The sequence below is a fragment of the Parasteatoda tepidariorum genome, chromosome 5 (genome assembly GCF_982258835.1).
Source record: "Parasteatoda tepidariorum strain Cologne lab strain chromosome 5, Ptep-v5.0, whole genome shotgun sequence".
Taxonomy (NCBI): Eukaryota; Metazoa; Arthropoda; class Arachnida; order Araneae; family Theridiidae; genus Parasteatoda; species Parasteatoda tepidariorum.
Window position 1 is genome coordinate 66,735,148 of NC_141759.1, and position 17,921 is coordinate 66,753,068.

The 17,921-nt window shown below is 29.1% G+C and overlaps 2 protein-coding genes across 5 annotated transcripts in view; one reads left to right on the forward strand and one right to left on the reverse strand.

Moving 5' to 3' along the window:
- The window catches only part of LOC107455693 (midasin), a 298,299-nt gene that overhangs the window by 170,141 nt on the left and 110,237 nt on the right, over positions 1-17,921 (reverse strand). The gene's annotated exons all lie outside the window — the stretch shown is intronic.
- Positions 1-17,921, forward strand: part of LOC107455694 (uncharacterized) — a 76,877-nt gene that overhangs the window by 37,002 nt on the left and 21,954 nt on the right. For all 4 annotated transcript variants that reach the window (XR_011637622.2, XR_011637623.2, XM_016073337.5 and 1 more), the window contains 5 exons: positions 8,934-9,139; positions 12,961-13,174; positions 13,960-14,309; positions 15,500-15,630; positions 15,709-16,036. Coding sequence is in view for 2 of the 4 variants with exons in the window: in XM_016073337.5 (XP_015928823.1) it covers positions 8,934-9,139; positions 12,961-13,174; positions 13,960-14,309; positions 15,500-15,630; positions 15,709-16,036 (1,229 nt within the window). In the remaining 2 variants the exon portion in view is untranslated. The remainder of the gene's footprint in view (positions 1-8,933; positions 9,140-12,960; positions 13,175-13,959; positions 14,310-15,499; positions 15,631-15,708; positions 16,037-17,921) is intronic.

A 17,921-nucleotide genomic window follows, 5' to 3' on the forward strand; every position in this document is an offset into this window, starting at 1 on the left:
GCATTTATTAATAAAATTCACTCATTCGAGGATGAAATCTTATAAAAAATAACAAATAAGCAAATAAAATAAATAAATAAAAATTAATAAAAAAATTTTTACAAATATTTTTACATTTTAATAAGATGATGATATCGTATGTGGCAAAGATACCATTTTAATAATTTCAATCTTAGTATTTGTCCATTAAAAATTACACATTTTTATACATTCTAAAATGTATGCTTTACAATGAAAAACTGTTAAAAATACTTTCACCGTAAACTTATTTTAGAGTAAATAGGCGCAAACCACTTTGGGGAAATCCTCAAAATTAAAAAATAATATTTAGAGGTTCACATCTTTAATATGTCTTCTAATTAAACCAAAACTTATCAGCTATTCCGACATAAAGAAGGATCTTAATATAAATCTGTCCGATTCTGCTCCATTTAAACAGATTTATTTAACATTTCTCAATATAAAGTTTATTTATTTATTATATGTGCTTGTAAAAAAAAAAACTTTGATTCTAAATTATGAAAATAAGATTCTATCAATATCATACTTTCGTAAAGAATCGGAAGAATTAAAAAAGATAAAAAGAAAGGAAGGAGAGAATATTGAGAAAGAATATCTTTTGGCGAAAAACAGCCAATTTTGTAGCTACCCTTTTAAACTAGTCCCTTTGAAATGTACTTCCTACTTTCTTTTCCCTCCCGTGACGAATTTTGGTAAGGAGGAGAGTTCGATAATTGATGTCACTGATTGAAGGGGGTAGAAAATTTTGCGCAGTTCAGGTCGACCCTACCTATCTTATCAGGTTTCTGATTGATAACCATGTTGAAGAGAAAATCGAGAAGAGGTACAACATGAAATAAGTAGAGAAAAATTCACAACATATTTTAAGAAGATTGAGAAACAGCCATAAAAAGCGAATAATAAAATTGTTCAAGGTATTTGTTAACTGATTCAAACTAAATTCATTCAACATTTTCTGTTCAGAATTGCTACCTTAATTGTTTAACAACAACTTGTGAAATCGGAAATGGTAAAGAAAATAGCTATGTATGTTAAATAAAATATAAATAACTTACGAAATTCGAACTCAATACATAACGGAATTTGAAAAATGGAAAAAAATATATATATAAACAAATAAATGGATAGAAGTTCATAAATAAGCAACATATGTAGGGAGATGAGAAAATACCACCTGCATAAAAAATGTTTCAATGGTTTCTTTGAGCAAAAAAGAAAGAATGAAAAATCGCAAGAAAGCTCAAGGGGCTAAAACACGCAGGAACACATTTGGAAGAATTTCAAATTCCATAGTCGGATAAAAAAACAACATCTGCTCATTCATCCATTTAAATTTTAAAAGAAATAGTAAAAAATAAAAAATAATAACCATTATAGGAAAAGGTAGATAAAATATTTAATTTTAATACATATTTGCCATTAAAAAAAGGTGACTAATGTGCAGGAAGAAAATCTATTCCATTACTGTTTCTAATAATAAGCCCTGATACTCGAATTATTTTCAGTTAAATTTGTTTTTAATATAAATTGTGCAGTCATCGACAATTTTTAACATTGATAATGAACATTCCAATTTTAAACATATTAGTGAACATTCTTTTAGCTTGATTAAAAACTTTATTCGCTTCAAAAATACACAAAATGTAAATAATAGTGGACATGTTTTAAGCACTCAAAAATAGGCAAGATTCGATTGACGTAATTGAGAAGAAACAAAATTGATTTAAAATGTCTTCTCATTCACGCTAGCAAGTCTTGAAAATGGGAACCTATTTTTGAGCGCTTGTTGACTGTTATTTCCATTTTGTGTATTTTTGAAACGGTTGAAGTTTTTAATCAAGAAATATCTTACAACTTCAGTTTCTTGTGATTAATTATTTAATACTCTTTTAACTTATTACAAACTAGATGTTTATAATATTATTTTTTGGAAATTTTAAAATTCCATGGAGATTTGGTACTTTTATGTTAGCAATGATTAAATAAGTAAATTTAATTCGATAAATAAATTAGATATTTAAAATCATAATTAACTAAACTTGTTTCAGTACCACATACGTTAAATTTAGAATGTACAATTAAATTTAAAAACAAAAAAAACATAGAAAAGCCTTAAAATTCGTTTAAAAAAAAAAATTTAAAAATATTTTAATAATTCATTTTAGTATTTATTTAGTGTCATTTTAGTATCACGCTAGATAAAAAAAATTTTGAAAAAAATATTTATAATAGCTTTCTAAAAACGGCAATAATATCATAGCTTTAATCACAAGACAAAGTATCGACATTTCTGACACACATTAGAAATATACTCTTAGAAATGCATGAAAGAAGGAAAATATTTCAAGAAGGCAACAATTGGTCGGCGACGTGAAAAAATAAAGAAGATATAAAACTAAAGTAACATTTTATTCTTGAAGCACTTTAAAAACAAAAAAAGAAGCGTAAGGAATAAAGATCATTTTTATGTTAGTCATGAAAGGAAATAAAAATAAAATCCTGAATGCACAAAAATGTGAATAAGCAGAACGCGACCGTAAAAAAAAAAGTAAATAAAAATATAAACATTCGCTATACCTCGTTTCTCTTCACGCAGCCATTTAAAAGACGGTAGCGATGAAAAGTTAAGAGTAAATACTCTTTCCCATAGTTCAAAACTTAAAGCCTTCACTTAAAATTGTGACATTTAACACGGGCGTGATAAATTTTAAACATTCTAACACTCCCCAACTTCTGCTGCTTATCCAAGATATTTTATTTCCAAAGAAAGAAAGAAAAAAATATTTCACCCATTACATATTACGGTTAAGGTAAACATATTTTTCTCGGTTAAAAGAGTTTTTCAGAGTTGAAGAATTGCTGAGCAAAGTAGGACTTTTCAAAAGATATTCCCCTTTTCCCCACTTTATATAAAAAAGAGTATGGATTTTTAAGTTTCAAAATATTTTCACAGCAAGTACAATAACGGGATAAAAGCTGTTATTTCCATATTTTTATACAAAGTTAAGAATTCATTGGTTTAAAAATAATAATATATTCAACAACAACAACAAAAAATCGCATCATATATCAGCTGCACAACAATCTGCAAGATTCGTTTATATTATAAAAAATTGCTTCGACAGCAAATTAATATTCGCATTAAAATTAGAATGAACAAAAATAATCAATTTTTTTTTATTTGCAGTGAGTTTGTGAATAATAAAACACATAATAGTCGAAAAAATTTATTGAGTGTGACAATTATTGCATAAATAAAAATTAAGCCAATATTTTTTACATATATTAACCTTACCAGTCAGCTTACGTTACTAACGTTACAAATTACTGACCTTATTATCAACGTTACCAGTCAACAAAATGACTAACCTCACAGCGATAAAACGACGAAATATTTTGCTGGTCTTTTGACTAAATCGGGCAAATCAACATCAGTCTAAAACAGCACACAATCTCAATAGATATTCATAAATTCATTATTGATGTTATTGAATCTTAAGTAATATTGTCACATCAAAAAATTAAATTATTGTTCAAAATAATATTCTCATACAAAAGCAAAGCGTTTTAACCAATAAAACAGGGTTGAACTAATTTCTCAACCTATACAAAAGTCATGTGATTAAAAACATTTTCAAACATTGCATCCGTTGTAACAACATTGAAATAAATATCGAGGCCAAAAAATCACCGATACTAAGAAATCTCGCAATAAACAAACATCGTTATGAATGGCCATGAATCTGATAAAAAATATTGAAACTTCAATTTACCCTAACACAAATTTGGTTTGGAAATAAAATTTTCTGCTTTTCTACCACAAAAGCATCTGGGAAATAACCATTCAATATTGGCAAACAAAAAGTAAATCTCTATAAAACCAATTTTTATTTTTATTCATTTATTTTGATGTGAAATGATGACAACTGCAATATTTCTACAGTTATCGTTAGAAACTACGTACGTCGTTGACTTGAATTCTTCTAGCATTTCTTTCAATCTAATTTTTCACTTTCAACCAAAATCTAGCACACAATCGAATATTTTATTTACTAGTACTTGTAGATGTGTAACCATTAAAAGCAAGGAAACTCAAATGAAAAACCTGGAATCGCACCAACAGAAATATATACTCTAAAAATATGAATCTACTTTTGGTTAAGCCAGAGGGATAATGTGCAGTATAAGCCATTTTTATCCATAAAGCATCGAAATGAGGTTTCTCAATCTTTAAGAAACCAAATATTTGCGGCAATATTTTCGGGAAAGGAGATGGTGTGCATCAAAAATTCAACAGAAATACTTACCTTTGCTATTGCCTCTGGGGGAAAGAAAAGAATAGAGAGGCGAGAGAGAGAGAAAGAAAAAATCTGTGGAAGAGCGTTGATACCCATTCAACTTGAGAATATTACTTGCGGTTATAGGGTGAATAAAAATGAGAAAAGAAGAAATGAAAAGTTTGAATTCTTAACTTATCGTTTGCTCAAGGTAATAAAAAATTAACAGCGTGAAATGTTTCGGAAGTTACGATGATAATATATCGCAATTACGCACGTCACAATAGAAAAGTCAGACGTACGTAATATTTATGCAACTTATCCTCGAAATGGAATTGTAGTTAGAAAGTATGAACTACAAAACCATTAAAAAAGAAAAATCTGGAGGGTTTAAACAATTTAACTAATTTAAAATAATGTGAATAGCTTAGTAATTATCTTCACTCACTCAAATTGTTAATAACTCTAAAAGCTGTAAAGAGAATATAACAATGATCTAACACGTTGTCTCAAAATACCTCTTAAAATGGCTTTTACACGTAACAGCTACTTAAAAATAAATAAATAAGATACGGTTCTAAAACAATTTACGATATATGTTATATCGTACGAGTTATATCGTATTAATTGAGTCATAAAAATTCTCAGACCAGTAAACTGAAGATGAAATAAATGCTGCACACTATTTCTTGTACAAAATGTATTGTTAAGAGATGTTTTAATGTAGTATGTAGTACTAAATTTTACAATAACATTTTCTTTTGTGCTAAAGTGTATAAGTATATATAATTGAATGGGACATTCTATACCTAAATTAATAGTTTAACTTCTAAATTTATCTTAAGTGTACTTTAGTTAAATGTCTTATTAATTTAGATAGGGGGCGGGGGGAATCGAACTAAAATATTAAATTTTAATATTTAATAATTGAAGATAACTTTATAGTCAACAATGAATTTTAACACTTTTTTTCATTTCTTTTTTATTTATTTGAAACAACGATGTCCCTTTAATATATATATTTATTTATGACGCTCTAATTATAAGTAAATATATATTTTAATATTTTTTATGATAAAAAACAGTCTAATACTTTGTAAAAAATTGTTAAATTATTGGAATTATATTTGTACTAAAATATAATAAGGAGAAAAAAAACTTAGTTTGAAAAAAAAAATTTCAATTATACTAAAAAATTTGCCAATAATTGATTTTGTATATGCTCACAAAATAGAATTGATTTCGCAAATTAAAAAAAATTTCAAGAATGAATAACTGCTTCTCTTAGACCAAAATTACTGCAAATAAGAGCAAGTTTCAAAAAAATTTTGTAAGGAAATGAGTCGTATGTTTGGATGATTTTGCCTTTGACGCCGAAATAAACTGTGCTTCATAATCAAAAATTATTAAAATGCTTAATATAATATTTTTAACTTGTTTTGACCGAAATTAAAATAAAATAATAAAATAAAAAATGAACAAAAAAATTTAAATTCTGCGTCAAACGGTTGAGGTTTTTCTGACATCGTTATACCAACGCTAACATTCATTTGATACTTAAAAAAAAATAATACTTTCTCAATTTGAAGCATTCAGCAATTTTGCTCGGCACAGTTACAGTAATAGTGAAAATGTCCATATGTTTTCCTCTCCTATTAGATGAATGAATTTTAATTTCTGCTTCAGATTTCCTAAATCCTTTCATCCCTTAAACCCATTTTCAGAATAACCATATTTACAACAATAATGGACGAACAGAGGAATACCATACATTTTATGAGTTGAATTATCACGATAAGACGCATACTTTACAAAACGTCGACTACAAACCATTTCTATTCAATTCTGATGAAAAATTATCTTTGTGAATAACCTTTAACACTCATTTTCCTAAATGAGCGCAATTCTGAAATTCCTGACAAACAATTTAGGATAATTCGCTTTGAAATCATCATTTATCGCAATATAACATGTACGGACTCCCCGAATCAATTAAAGAAAATTGGACTTGTAACGGATTCATTGGTAGGAGTAATTCATTCGTTCGTTTGGAGTATAAAATTATCGAACAAGTGAGGAAAGTTGGAGGAAATGAGACATGTTTGCCATGATTGAATATTCATTAAACTCATTTCAATAATCAATACGCGCAGGATAAAAGGAATAACGCATGGATGAAACAACTATAATTAAAGTTTCGTTCATTAGAGATTTATTTTTAAAAAAAATTGCTAATGAGAAAAGTAAATTATATACGATGGAACATAATTCTCAGAATTAATTTTTCTGAAATAACAATTTTGAGACACCGCTGTTGCCTTCCGCCCAAAACTAAAATTTTGTTGTTGATCAGAGCACCTGTAGATATTTTATCTATATATATTCTAAAATATAATTTCTAAAGAAAAAAATTTTGTTTATTTCTTGGGAACTGAGATGAAAACTAAAAACGTAAGCTTGAGAAATCTCAGGTCATATAAATTTTTTTTTTTTTTTTTTTTTTTTTTTAAATTTATTTATTTATTTTTTTTTTTAAAGATTATTAACAGTATGGTGCAGATGTAACACTGGTTACCTTAATTATATGACACCGTAATTGTAAGAAAAAATATTAAATTGTAACCAAAAATATCAGTATTTTTTCAATTATAAAAACAGTATAATAGTTACTGAAAAAATCTGTTAGATTATCGGAATTATATTTGTATTAAAATATAAAATCCAAAAAAAGTAGTTTGATTTTTTTTTTCATTCATATTCTAAAATTTATGAATAATTGATTTTGTAAATTAAAGAAATTTTAAAGACGAATAACAATTTCTCTTAGGTCAAAATAATTGCAAATAGGTGCAAATTAGAAAAATTATTTTTTGGAAGTGGGCCATATTTGAAAGACTTGCCTTTAGCGGAAAAAGACACCGGTGTTTCGTGCTTCATTTAATAATCATAAATATAATATTTTTCACTTATTTTTATCCAAATTAATATCAAATAATGAAAAAAAAATATGCAAAGTATGTTAAAAAATTCTGCATCAAAGGGTTAAAAAGTAAAGATGAACGAATTATAACGATATAAATATTAAAATGAACGAATTTTAAATATATAAATAAAACGAATTATAAATATTATAAATATGTATATAATATTTATTAACGAATTATAAATATATAAATATAATATTTGCGACAGTAAATGAAAAGACTTTTAACCATCAGGTAAACAGCAATTTTACAGAAACATATGGTAAGGAGGAAATTTTTTTAGCACATAAGAGCACATGAAAAGAAAAATTAGTTTCGTTAATACAAAAGAGAATTATAATTATTTCAGCTTTAAAAATAAGTATTGTTTAAAAATAAGTATTATTTATAAAAACCATATTTAAATGAAAAATAAATTTCTCCAGTTCATTCAGTTCGCATTCTTAAGAAAACCAATAAACTGAAAATTTTAATACGTTTATTTTTAGATTTCCCTCCTTCAAAAGTAATAAAACTTTCAAGTGCAGTAAAGAAATGAGGGCGATATTGAAAAATATTTAATCTTCCTATACTGCTTTCCTTGATTACGAAAAAAAGTAATTATAATTTACTTTAAGAAAAACTTCTCTGAAGAGAAAAATGAAGAAAAAAAAGGGAAGAAGAAAAAAATGAATTTTTTCTCGGCCACGCAATGAGCAAATATTAAAAGCATCTATTTCTTCTTAAATGACTTAATGTTTTATCTTCAATAAAAATTCATTTATAATTTTGTAGTTATCACTACAGTATGGTTTGTAACTTAAAGTGCATATCATACTTCCTCAGATCCATTAATAATGTTTCTAGAGCCATTTCATTTTTTTTTTCCTTGCATATATTTTAAAAATTATTTCATAATGCATTCTCAATAATGAAAATTTTCTTTTGTCCAGTCGAAATAGAAATAACACATTTTCTATCCTTCAAACATAATTATGTATTCTTTCTCTCAATAAATATTATCATTAGTACCTTCTCAGAAAACGCATTTGAGCGCAAATTAAATTCTATAAGATAGTCCTGTCTTTAACTACTGAGGCATTAACAAAAATATTTGAAACTGTCAAAGGTTTACATTGTGCACACTACGCTGGTTTACGCTGTACGCTACTGCAAAGTTTTTATTTTAGACAGATATTCGGTATTTATTTCGGTATGTATTCGGAACTGTTTCTTCATGTGCTTCTGAACCCATAAGAATAAGAACCTATTCTGAACCATTATGGGGAAAGCGCCTCTAGCCAACACCTCCTAGGAGGTGTTGCTCTAGCTGAGCACGACAACATTTCCAGGCACGAGTTCCTATGTAATTTTAGCCCTAATGCTGTGCCCTAACTCTCCAAGAACTTATCGCGTCCCTTTGTTACATATAAACTATTGTTTTAAAACCAGTACATTTCGACAAAAAATGAAGTAAAAATTTAATTTTTAAAAAAAAAGAGAGTAGCCTTAGGAACAAAACTAATTTCACATTCGAAATTTCCACGTCAGAACTAGGCAAGATCAAGCACTTGTATGAGTGCAACAAAAAAATTGCTCCTCAGTGTAATCTTTTTCAATTTGAATGTTTTTATTTTAACTTATACTTATATGTTGTTGTTTTTTTTTTCAGACGCCGGGTGTAGGCAAAGCGGCCAATGTGCTGGTGGGCAAAGCCCTTGGTACAAATGGGACAGGCTCAAGCAACCAAAGCCTAGGTTCTGTGTGCCATCCAGCACAAATGACAGAGGCCATTGTTCTCTTCACGATCGCTGCTCTAGGAATGGGCGCAAACATGTTCCTCATGCTGCTTATTGTGTTCAAAAGACCTTTAAGAAGGTAAGCACTATCCTATTTCGAAAAACATTTATGTTCTTTGACAATTGCAAAGGGGGGGGGGGAAATTTTTACTCATCACTGATTCAATTTCTATAAAACATTGAAATGAAAATAAATTTCAAAAAAAAGAAAAAAGAACGATTTCTATTTTATCATCAGTTACGCTGAGTGTCATCTATAAGATGGGAAACTAAGAAACTACTACAGGGTGCGTAGCCTAATCTATCAACAAAAAAAAGCACCTTTTAAGTACTTTTTAAGCACTCAAAAAATATTTTTAAGCACTATAAATGCAAAATAATTTTCAAAGACTTTACAGGATCATAATAAAATAACTAGTTTCTGACAGCGAACTCTTTTCTTGATTATATTAAACGTCATAAAATGATCAAGAGATTTTTCGGTTCGATTTCAGAGGGTGGAAAATGAAGCCTGAAATAGAGAATATCTTGCAAAATGCAGCAGAGTTGCACATAAGAGTGCAAAAATTGCACCGAACCCAGCTCACACCCACATGCGGACTTGCAAAATTTCATGAAACATGTAAAATGATTAGTGCTTTCATGCGCTATAGACTAACTGTACGCCGAAATAGATTGTGGTAGAATGAATTGTGAAAACGTTGAATAGAACAATGTGAAAAGCATGCTTTTATACAAATATGATGCGAAAATTAACATGATAAGGGGGAAAAAAATCTCATTTTCGAAAAGGGAAAATTAAACACTTTTTAAAAAACACCCGATAAAAAAAGCACCTTTAAGGGTTTTTAAAAAACGAAAATCGAAAATAAGCACCTTTAAGCACTTTTTAAAAACGCTACGCACCATGTACTAAATTCAACGATAATCTTGGAGTGAAACTAAACCGCATTTGCACTGAATGAAGGGAAAATTAACCCTCTGAGGGTAAACGTAACGGCAATTGTCCTCACAGCCAATTTATTAACAATTCCAGAGAAAAATAGAATCCCTTTGAAAGAATAATAGAACGCGGCAAACGAATAAATTTAATAAAGCTGGAAAGCGAACCTCTGTTGCTCGAGTTGGACGCAAGAACTTTATCCACTGAATAATCTCTGCACTCCAACCTATCTCGTTAATATCTTAGATCATTTTTCTTTGCAACTTAATCTTTTTGTTCTCCAACAAAAAATAAGCCTGAGTAAAGTCAACAAAAACTAGCCAAATTTTAAATGTCAATTTAAATTAGTACTATTTTAAGAGAAGAATATTTTTTCTAAGTATTTATTAAAAGAGAAATATCATTTTTGAGCAGAATATTCCTTGAAAAATATTTAATTATTTCAATTGTAACTTTTAACACACACACACACACAAAAAGAATACAAATAAAAGAAAGGAAAAATCATTAAAATATTAACAACCACATTATTTGAAATCATCGCTATTTTCTCATAAAATAAAAGAAATTTCAAAAAAAAAATTTATACTTTGAAATTATGTTCTTGTTAAAAAAAATAATAAATAACGCTTTCAGTAAATAGAGTATCTAAAATTTCCTTTATATAATAGTTAAGTTTTAAAGAGCTAAAAAGGCTGCAAACACAGTAATAAAAAAATAAAAAAAGAGTGAGAAAGAAACAAAGAAAAATATTTATAGGAATCCTCATGAGAGAGAACAGATAAAAACGAAGCAGGTAAAAAAAGAATTATGCACATAGCTTTCAAAGAAACAATAGGGAACTGATTGTATTACGAAACTAATAATAAAAAAGCTTCACAACGATAACAATTAAACTAGCTAGAGGGACATTTGATACATATTTTTTTTAATTAAGCATTTCATTTTATTTGAAATCCGCTATATAAAGAAAATTCGCTTAATAAAGAGAAATATTTTATAACCATTTTTGATGGATTTCTACTTTTAAAGATTTCTTTATATCTTAAATCGATAAAAAAAATAAAAAAAAAGCGGTTGCATTTTTTTTCCCCTTCATTATTAGCATTTATGCTACCAGAAGCAGGATATATACGCGTCCATAAAAATATATAACAATAAATAAAAAAATTATTTATTCGAATATGGAGACGTGATACTGCAGATAAAGAAATATTGATCGATGCTTTAGAAAAGATGGTTTTTACGTTTAGTACAAACTGGGAGAAGAGAACTAAAGGAAATGTTCACAATTTTATTTTTATAAAACAAATAAAGATGGAAAAGAAAATCTGAAAATATATAACAAAAGCTAAATAAAGTTTTTCTTCCCTGTAGTACGATAAGATCAAACTTTGCCAGTTTTGGAAAAATGACAAAATAGTTTAAGAAATGCATTTTAAATAAACAATTCAAAACTAATCTTCAGTTAGGTCTAGTTATATCTGCACAAAACCATAAGTAATTTTAAAAAAAAGTAATTAAAAAAAAAGTATAGCATTTTTTGGACGTGATGCTTATAACAAAAAAAAGTACATAGGACATTTAAAATCGAAATGTACCGAACGTAATAATGTACTAAATGAAATATCAACCGATCGGTATACGCGTGTATAGCTCATTCACCAGGAGTTGGCACTTGGCTCCGCCTTCATCACGTGGTATGCGACGATACTATTTCGCTATTTTTGGGAGAAGGTTGTAAGCAAACTTGAACAATGTTGCTATTTGGCGATCGTTTGGCAAAAATATTTATTTCGCAAACTTCATGTGCATTTTTTTAACAATAAATATTTCATAAATATGATTATATTTTGCACCATTTCTTACGATATTTCTTTCTTTTGAGTGAATAGTTTGTCCTTTATGAGCCATTTCGCTGGGAGAACAACAGTTTTTAAATTTAAACTATATTTAATTAGCTAGTGTAACAAAAGGTATAATAGCAGATGATAAAGCAAAGTAATGACTGAAAAATAATTCACTTTTTGTGTTTGGCGCAAATTAAGGGTTGTCTCAATTTCAACAACGGAGATGTTTCTCTTCTAACTCCCGCGCTGAAATGAACTCTGCGTCCCAGGAGGTGGAGCCAAGTCTCAACTTCTGGTGAACGAACTATATCTGATCCTTGTTTACGTCAAACAATACGCAAAGTTGTCTAAAACAGTTACTTTTTTTTTTATCTCATTAAAGTGATAATGCGAGAATTACCCATTTGAATATTTTCGTTTCCAACCGTATATATTGCTACACAAGTCCTAATTAATTGTATCATAAAGTTATCAATTTTCATCATCCGGAAGTCTTGCTGTCCTCTTCTGACGTCATAGCATTAATGTGACTTTTTTTTTTTTTTTTGACGTTCTAGGTTTGTTTGTATACGTTCTGAATTTTCAGTTGTTCTGAATTTAATTTTTGTGTCGTCTTTTTGTTTTTTTACAGCAACAAAAATACTACATGAATCTTTTACTGGAAGAAAAAAAAAATAATCTATGTAAATACAGCCCCCTACCGTTGAGAGCACGAAACACAGTAGCGAATAAGGTAATAATCGGTACATCACGTGTCTTACTCACGTGATTTACAAATTAGAAGATTATGCAAGCCTAATATTTAGTCTTTTTGTCGCTGCATCGAGATTCAATATTACGTTATTTACATACCTCACTTTTTGAGAAACAGTTAGCAGCACAAATGTATTTGGTGCAGATTTCTCGGATTTTCACAGAATCTGATTGTAAATTAGGTACTTGTACTTACAATGTCAAGAGCTTTCAGATACAAACGCGTGTAATCAAATATAGTATTTACTTTCTTGCCTAGAAGTAAGTACAAGGTAAACAGTAAGAAATCTTTTAAATGTGTGTTGCAGATTATATAAATGGATGTGATGTTGTCTTGTTTTAATCTTTTTAAAGATGGTCCCAAGGACTACTTTTCCATCAAGGTCTCGTTGATTGTGGTAGGGCAAGTCTTCTACTTCTCCTAGGTGTTGGAGTATTATTTTGTCAACGGTTGCCTAAGTGCAACATTATAGAAACAGCATTCCTATTACTGGTGACAGTTTCGACAGTCAACATGCTGACTTCCGTCATCAATGACGCCTCCTTGTTGCCCGATCAAGATTTTCAGGTTAGTGTTTAAAATGTTAAGAGATTTACGAACGTATGAATCTTATACACGTAATAAACTTATTTGCTACTATTATGAAGGCACCATTAAACACCAAATTTATGTTAAAAATTATTTATTATTGCGAGTTGATTAATGTAATAAGCTGGAAGTCTTAAATTCATCTTTAATTACTAATTATGAAATCTAACGAAAAAGAATTCAGTAAAATTTATCACATGACAAAATTTAATTTAAAATATACAAATAAATCAGTAATCAACAAATTATAAATAAATTTTTTGATACATTAATTTATTTATTTTTATTTATTTATTTATTTGCATTATCACTATGTAAAAATATAGGATAAAAAAACACTCAAACGTTTGACTGATGTAAAAAATGGAAAGGAAAATGCATTTTTGTAGAATATACAATGCAAGTTAAAATAAAATTCCTCTTACCCTTAGTATCAATTTAATGACCATTATATCAACCAGACTAACCCTTTGCACTAGAAGGCTCCTGTCTGGCACCATAAATCATCTATCATTCTAAATGCGAAAATTTTTACACGTTAATGTTTAGTAACCAATTTATTTAATGGTTTCTTTTGTCTAGTAAACTCTTAGTAATTGCGTCTTTTTTTTTCTTCTTTTTTTTGTGCAATGAAGCAAGCTTTTTTTTAAAGAAAAAAACTGTAATAGCAAAAGGTATAGAACAACAGAACAATGTTGAAAGCTCATAATTCATTGAACATGTAACGTTATGTTTTAACATAAGAATGTAATGAAATATTTCAGCATCCACCACAGCAATCCAGCCCTCATCGCCATCACTACCACCATCAAAATCCGATACATCCGAACCAAGACCTAACTGGATCGTCCACTGTATCCTTGGATTCGCCGCAGTGCATAGTTTTTGGTCTTTTCATAATCTGGTTCGCCAGCTTCACTATTAATTTAGGACCCACCTTGCTCAGCGGGGCCTTGACCAGCTCCAGAGATACAGCAGGGCACGTTGATGCCTGCCCTATGGTCTACGGCCCCGTTAGGCACTACGTGCTCAATGTCCTCTGGGTCACAGTAAACGTGATGTGCGCGGCACTTACTGGAGTTCACCTCAGAAAGCTATACAGGGATTTGACAAGGTAACTTTAACTACGAAAAAATTACTTTTTTTACACCTTCCCTTTACTCAAACAATAATTGTCGAATATAATTTTCTCCGTTGTCCCATAACAACTCTGCTCAAGGCAAATGATTATATATAGTAGCCTTCATAGAGAAATTAAATAAAACAAAAATATGCATTAACGATTACAATATTAAAACAAATTTAGCAATAAACTGAATAAATATATATATTGAGCGGTAATTTTACTATGAAACAAAAACGCATTTTCTTAGTGACGAGAATTTTTAATGTAAGTACTTCTTTTAATATTAAGTAATGAATTAAGATATAATTGCAACTCACCACGCTAATCTGTCAAGTCAATGGGGCTTTACTTAAAATTGTAAAGGATTAATTTTGATTACAGTTAACTTTTGTCAACTCTGCACTTCCACACCATGCCAACAGTATTTGTTCACTGTCCACCGAAAACATTGTTTTCGAACCCTCTTGCGAAGCTACTTGTATTCTCGAGATACTTAGTCCACAAAAGTTCTTTTATGTTGCGTATTATGATCCCCGAATAGCATAATATAACTAGTATTCAAATTTAATGATTGGTATATTGAACAAAATAATTAGTTTCCTTGAAAAGCTACACCAGAAATATGAAGCAATTGATTTTAAAAGCAGTATTTATTGCTAGTCGTAAATCTATCTTTATTATAATTCATGTACATAATCGGAGACTCAACCGCTGGTTACTTTATTCCTTGAGTAAATATCTAGATATTCATTTGCATTTTCTGTAATTGCATTTTGCTGTCAGAAAATATAAGTCGGTAGTGCAAGCAATGTCTCAAAAGAAAAATGAAGGCTAATAAGAATTCACTACAGTCTTAATTCGCTAATAATGATGATTTTGGCATAAGTTTAGTAAAAGAGATCATAATTTACTATTTAAGTATTTTTTAAAGAAATACTTTAATTGTTACAAATGGATAACTCAAGTAGTAACCTATAATCCTATTTTGAAATAATAAAGAGGATTATAAGGGACCTAAGATAAAAAACAAAAACCTTAAAATAAATTACTTTCGTTTTACTACAGAACGCGCAAGAATTTCGTACGACGAAAAACGACAATTATGTTTAGTAATGTAATATAAATAACAACGATTTGCACTTAATGTATTATTTTAAAGCGCAATAAAATTTTCGCAGGTCAAATCTAGAAGCAGTTAGGATAGCAGGTTTAGTGACAACCATGATATCCGTCAGATCAGATCCCCATGACGCATCTTGCAACGAATCTCAGCAGATTCAAAGCTACATTCACCGCCTGGAACAAGAAGGTAAGCCAAAGAATCTTTAGAGAAAAATGTATCATTTATATTATTTTCCTTGGACTAGAATTGCTATATTCCCCGCAGGCATTCGAAGGGTGAAGAGCTTTGCAATCATCTTAGCAGCATATGTCCTATTTTGGGGCCCACTATTCACCCTAACTTTAATCCAGCCCGGTAGACCCGGCTATGCCATAACCTATGAAATTACTCTGCACGTTGCCTTCGTTCATGCCTTTGTGAATCCCACTCTGCTGTTGATGTTGCATAGGGATTTGAGAAATGTCGCCTCGGATTTTCCTTGCTGTGGAAGTAGTTGGTCCGGAAATGATTGTAGTGCATCAAACAACCTCAACGGTAGTCACACACCTTCTACTGATATGGCAAGAGCCTGCCGACTGAACAGGGGATATATGTAAGTTTAACTTTCCTTTTGTCTAATAATTATTTAGAATCGGTTGGGTACGGTTAACTAATGACTATTATTCCCCAAATTCCCTTTACTTCCTTACTTAAATCGATTTATAATGAAATATGCACCATAATTGTCTCCAAAACAATGTTTGAATAGTTCCTTCAATGAAAATCGTGTTTTTAATTTTTAAAAAGTTGGATAGGATAATATTTATTATTGGCTTGGCATGCTAATAGTAATTGATAACTATTATTCTACAAATTCCTTATATAAATCTAATCAGAAATATGCACCATAAATACCAACAAAACAATATTTGAATACTTCCTTCAATGAAAATCGTGTGTTTTTAATTTTTAAAAAGTTGGATAGGATAATATTTATTATTGGCTTGGCATGCTAAAAGTAATTGATAACTATTATTCTACAAATTCATTATATAAATCTAATCAGAAAGAAGAAATATGCACCATAAATACCAACAAAACAATATTTGAATATTTCCTTCAATAAAAATGTTATGTAATTAATTTTTGGAAATTGGATAGAATAAGAGCTTGCACGAAATGATAAGGGTTTGTTTATCGCTTATAAGCGCTCGTAAACATTTAAAAAAAATACTGCTTGCTGTCAGGAAAAAAATGATTAACTTGTAAGGATAGCAACACAAGGATTTTAAAAACCAGAAAAAAAAATTTCAAAATATTGAAACGATTTTCGAACAAATAATTTACCACTACTCTTCCCAACCCGTTATTCTATCCCTAAAATGTATTAATATACCAAAACGCGTCATGTTGCGGAATGGTTTAGATTTCAAACTTTTTTGTAAAGTTATATTCCAACAATGCATAATTTTCCTTTATTCAACAACAAAAACAAAAACAAAAACGATATAATGTTTATAACTTTAAATTATCGAACCGCGATTTGAAGCAGCTGTCTAACGAGGGAACAATTGAACACTTACTTAATTCCTTTAATACTGGTAGTGATATAAAACTATAGTTAATTGTCTATTATGAAGCACATATAAATTGTTTTCAAATTAGGCATTTACCAATTTTTTTTTTTTTTTTTTTGAGTGAAAATGCGCGAATAAAATTCTTATAAAAAAATTATGAGCCATGTTACCAAGATTACATTAAGTAGCTCGAACAATCATAAATTCTTATTTTATTAATCTTATTGTGAAGTTTTAAATATATAACTAAGTATTTTCAGAGCATACCAATAGCTTCTCTTGTTTTAATATAGTACATAAACTTACATTATTTCATAATCTTTTTTTTTTGCATATTAATAAATTAACAAAACAAAGGAATAAATATTTGGCATTTAATTACGTAGCCATGGCATTACTCATATATGACGTAACTTTTAGCAGCCTTGGCTGCATTTTTTCACAGGATATTCTGAGATGTCACTATAAAAATATCAGTTAAACATCACTGTATTAAAAAAATAAGAAAACTGCCTTGCAAATAAAAAACTTTTTTACCTACAGAAGAAGTATTGATATAGTATGCTTAAAAAAAAAAATCAACAAGCACCTCTCTTAACAGGAAGATTCGAATAGTTATATTTTTATTCACTTCTCTCTTTTTTTTTCTTTCCTTTTTGAAAAAAAAAATCTCTTTTCGATCGAAATCGCATGCCACAAGCGACTGAAAAAACTTATTATTCATGAAATTCTTCCAAGTAGCAGTTGTTTCCTTTCTTAGTTGAAACTAGTTTGGTGATTTTGTTCAGAAAGAAAATGGGGAAGGAAAAAAAAGAGCACACCGTATATCAAATTGGTTTGGAACAGAGGAAAGTACTTTTAAAAGAAAGGAGGAAAAGTGTATTTCAACCAGATGAGAGTAAAATGGCAACTCTCCAAAAT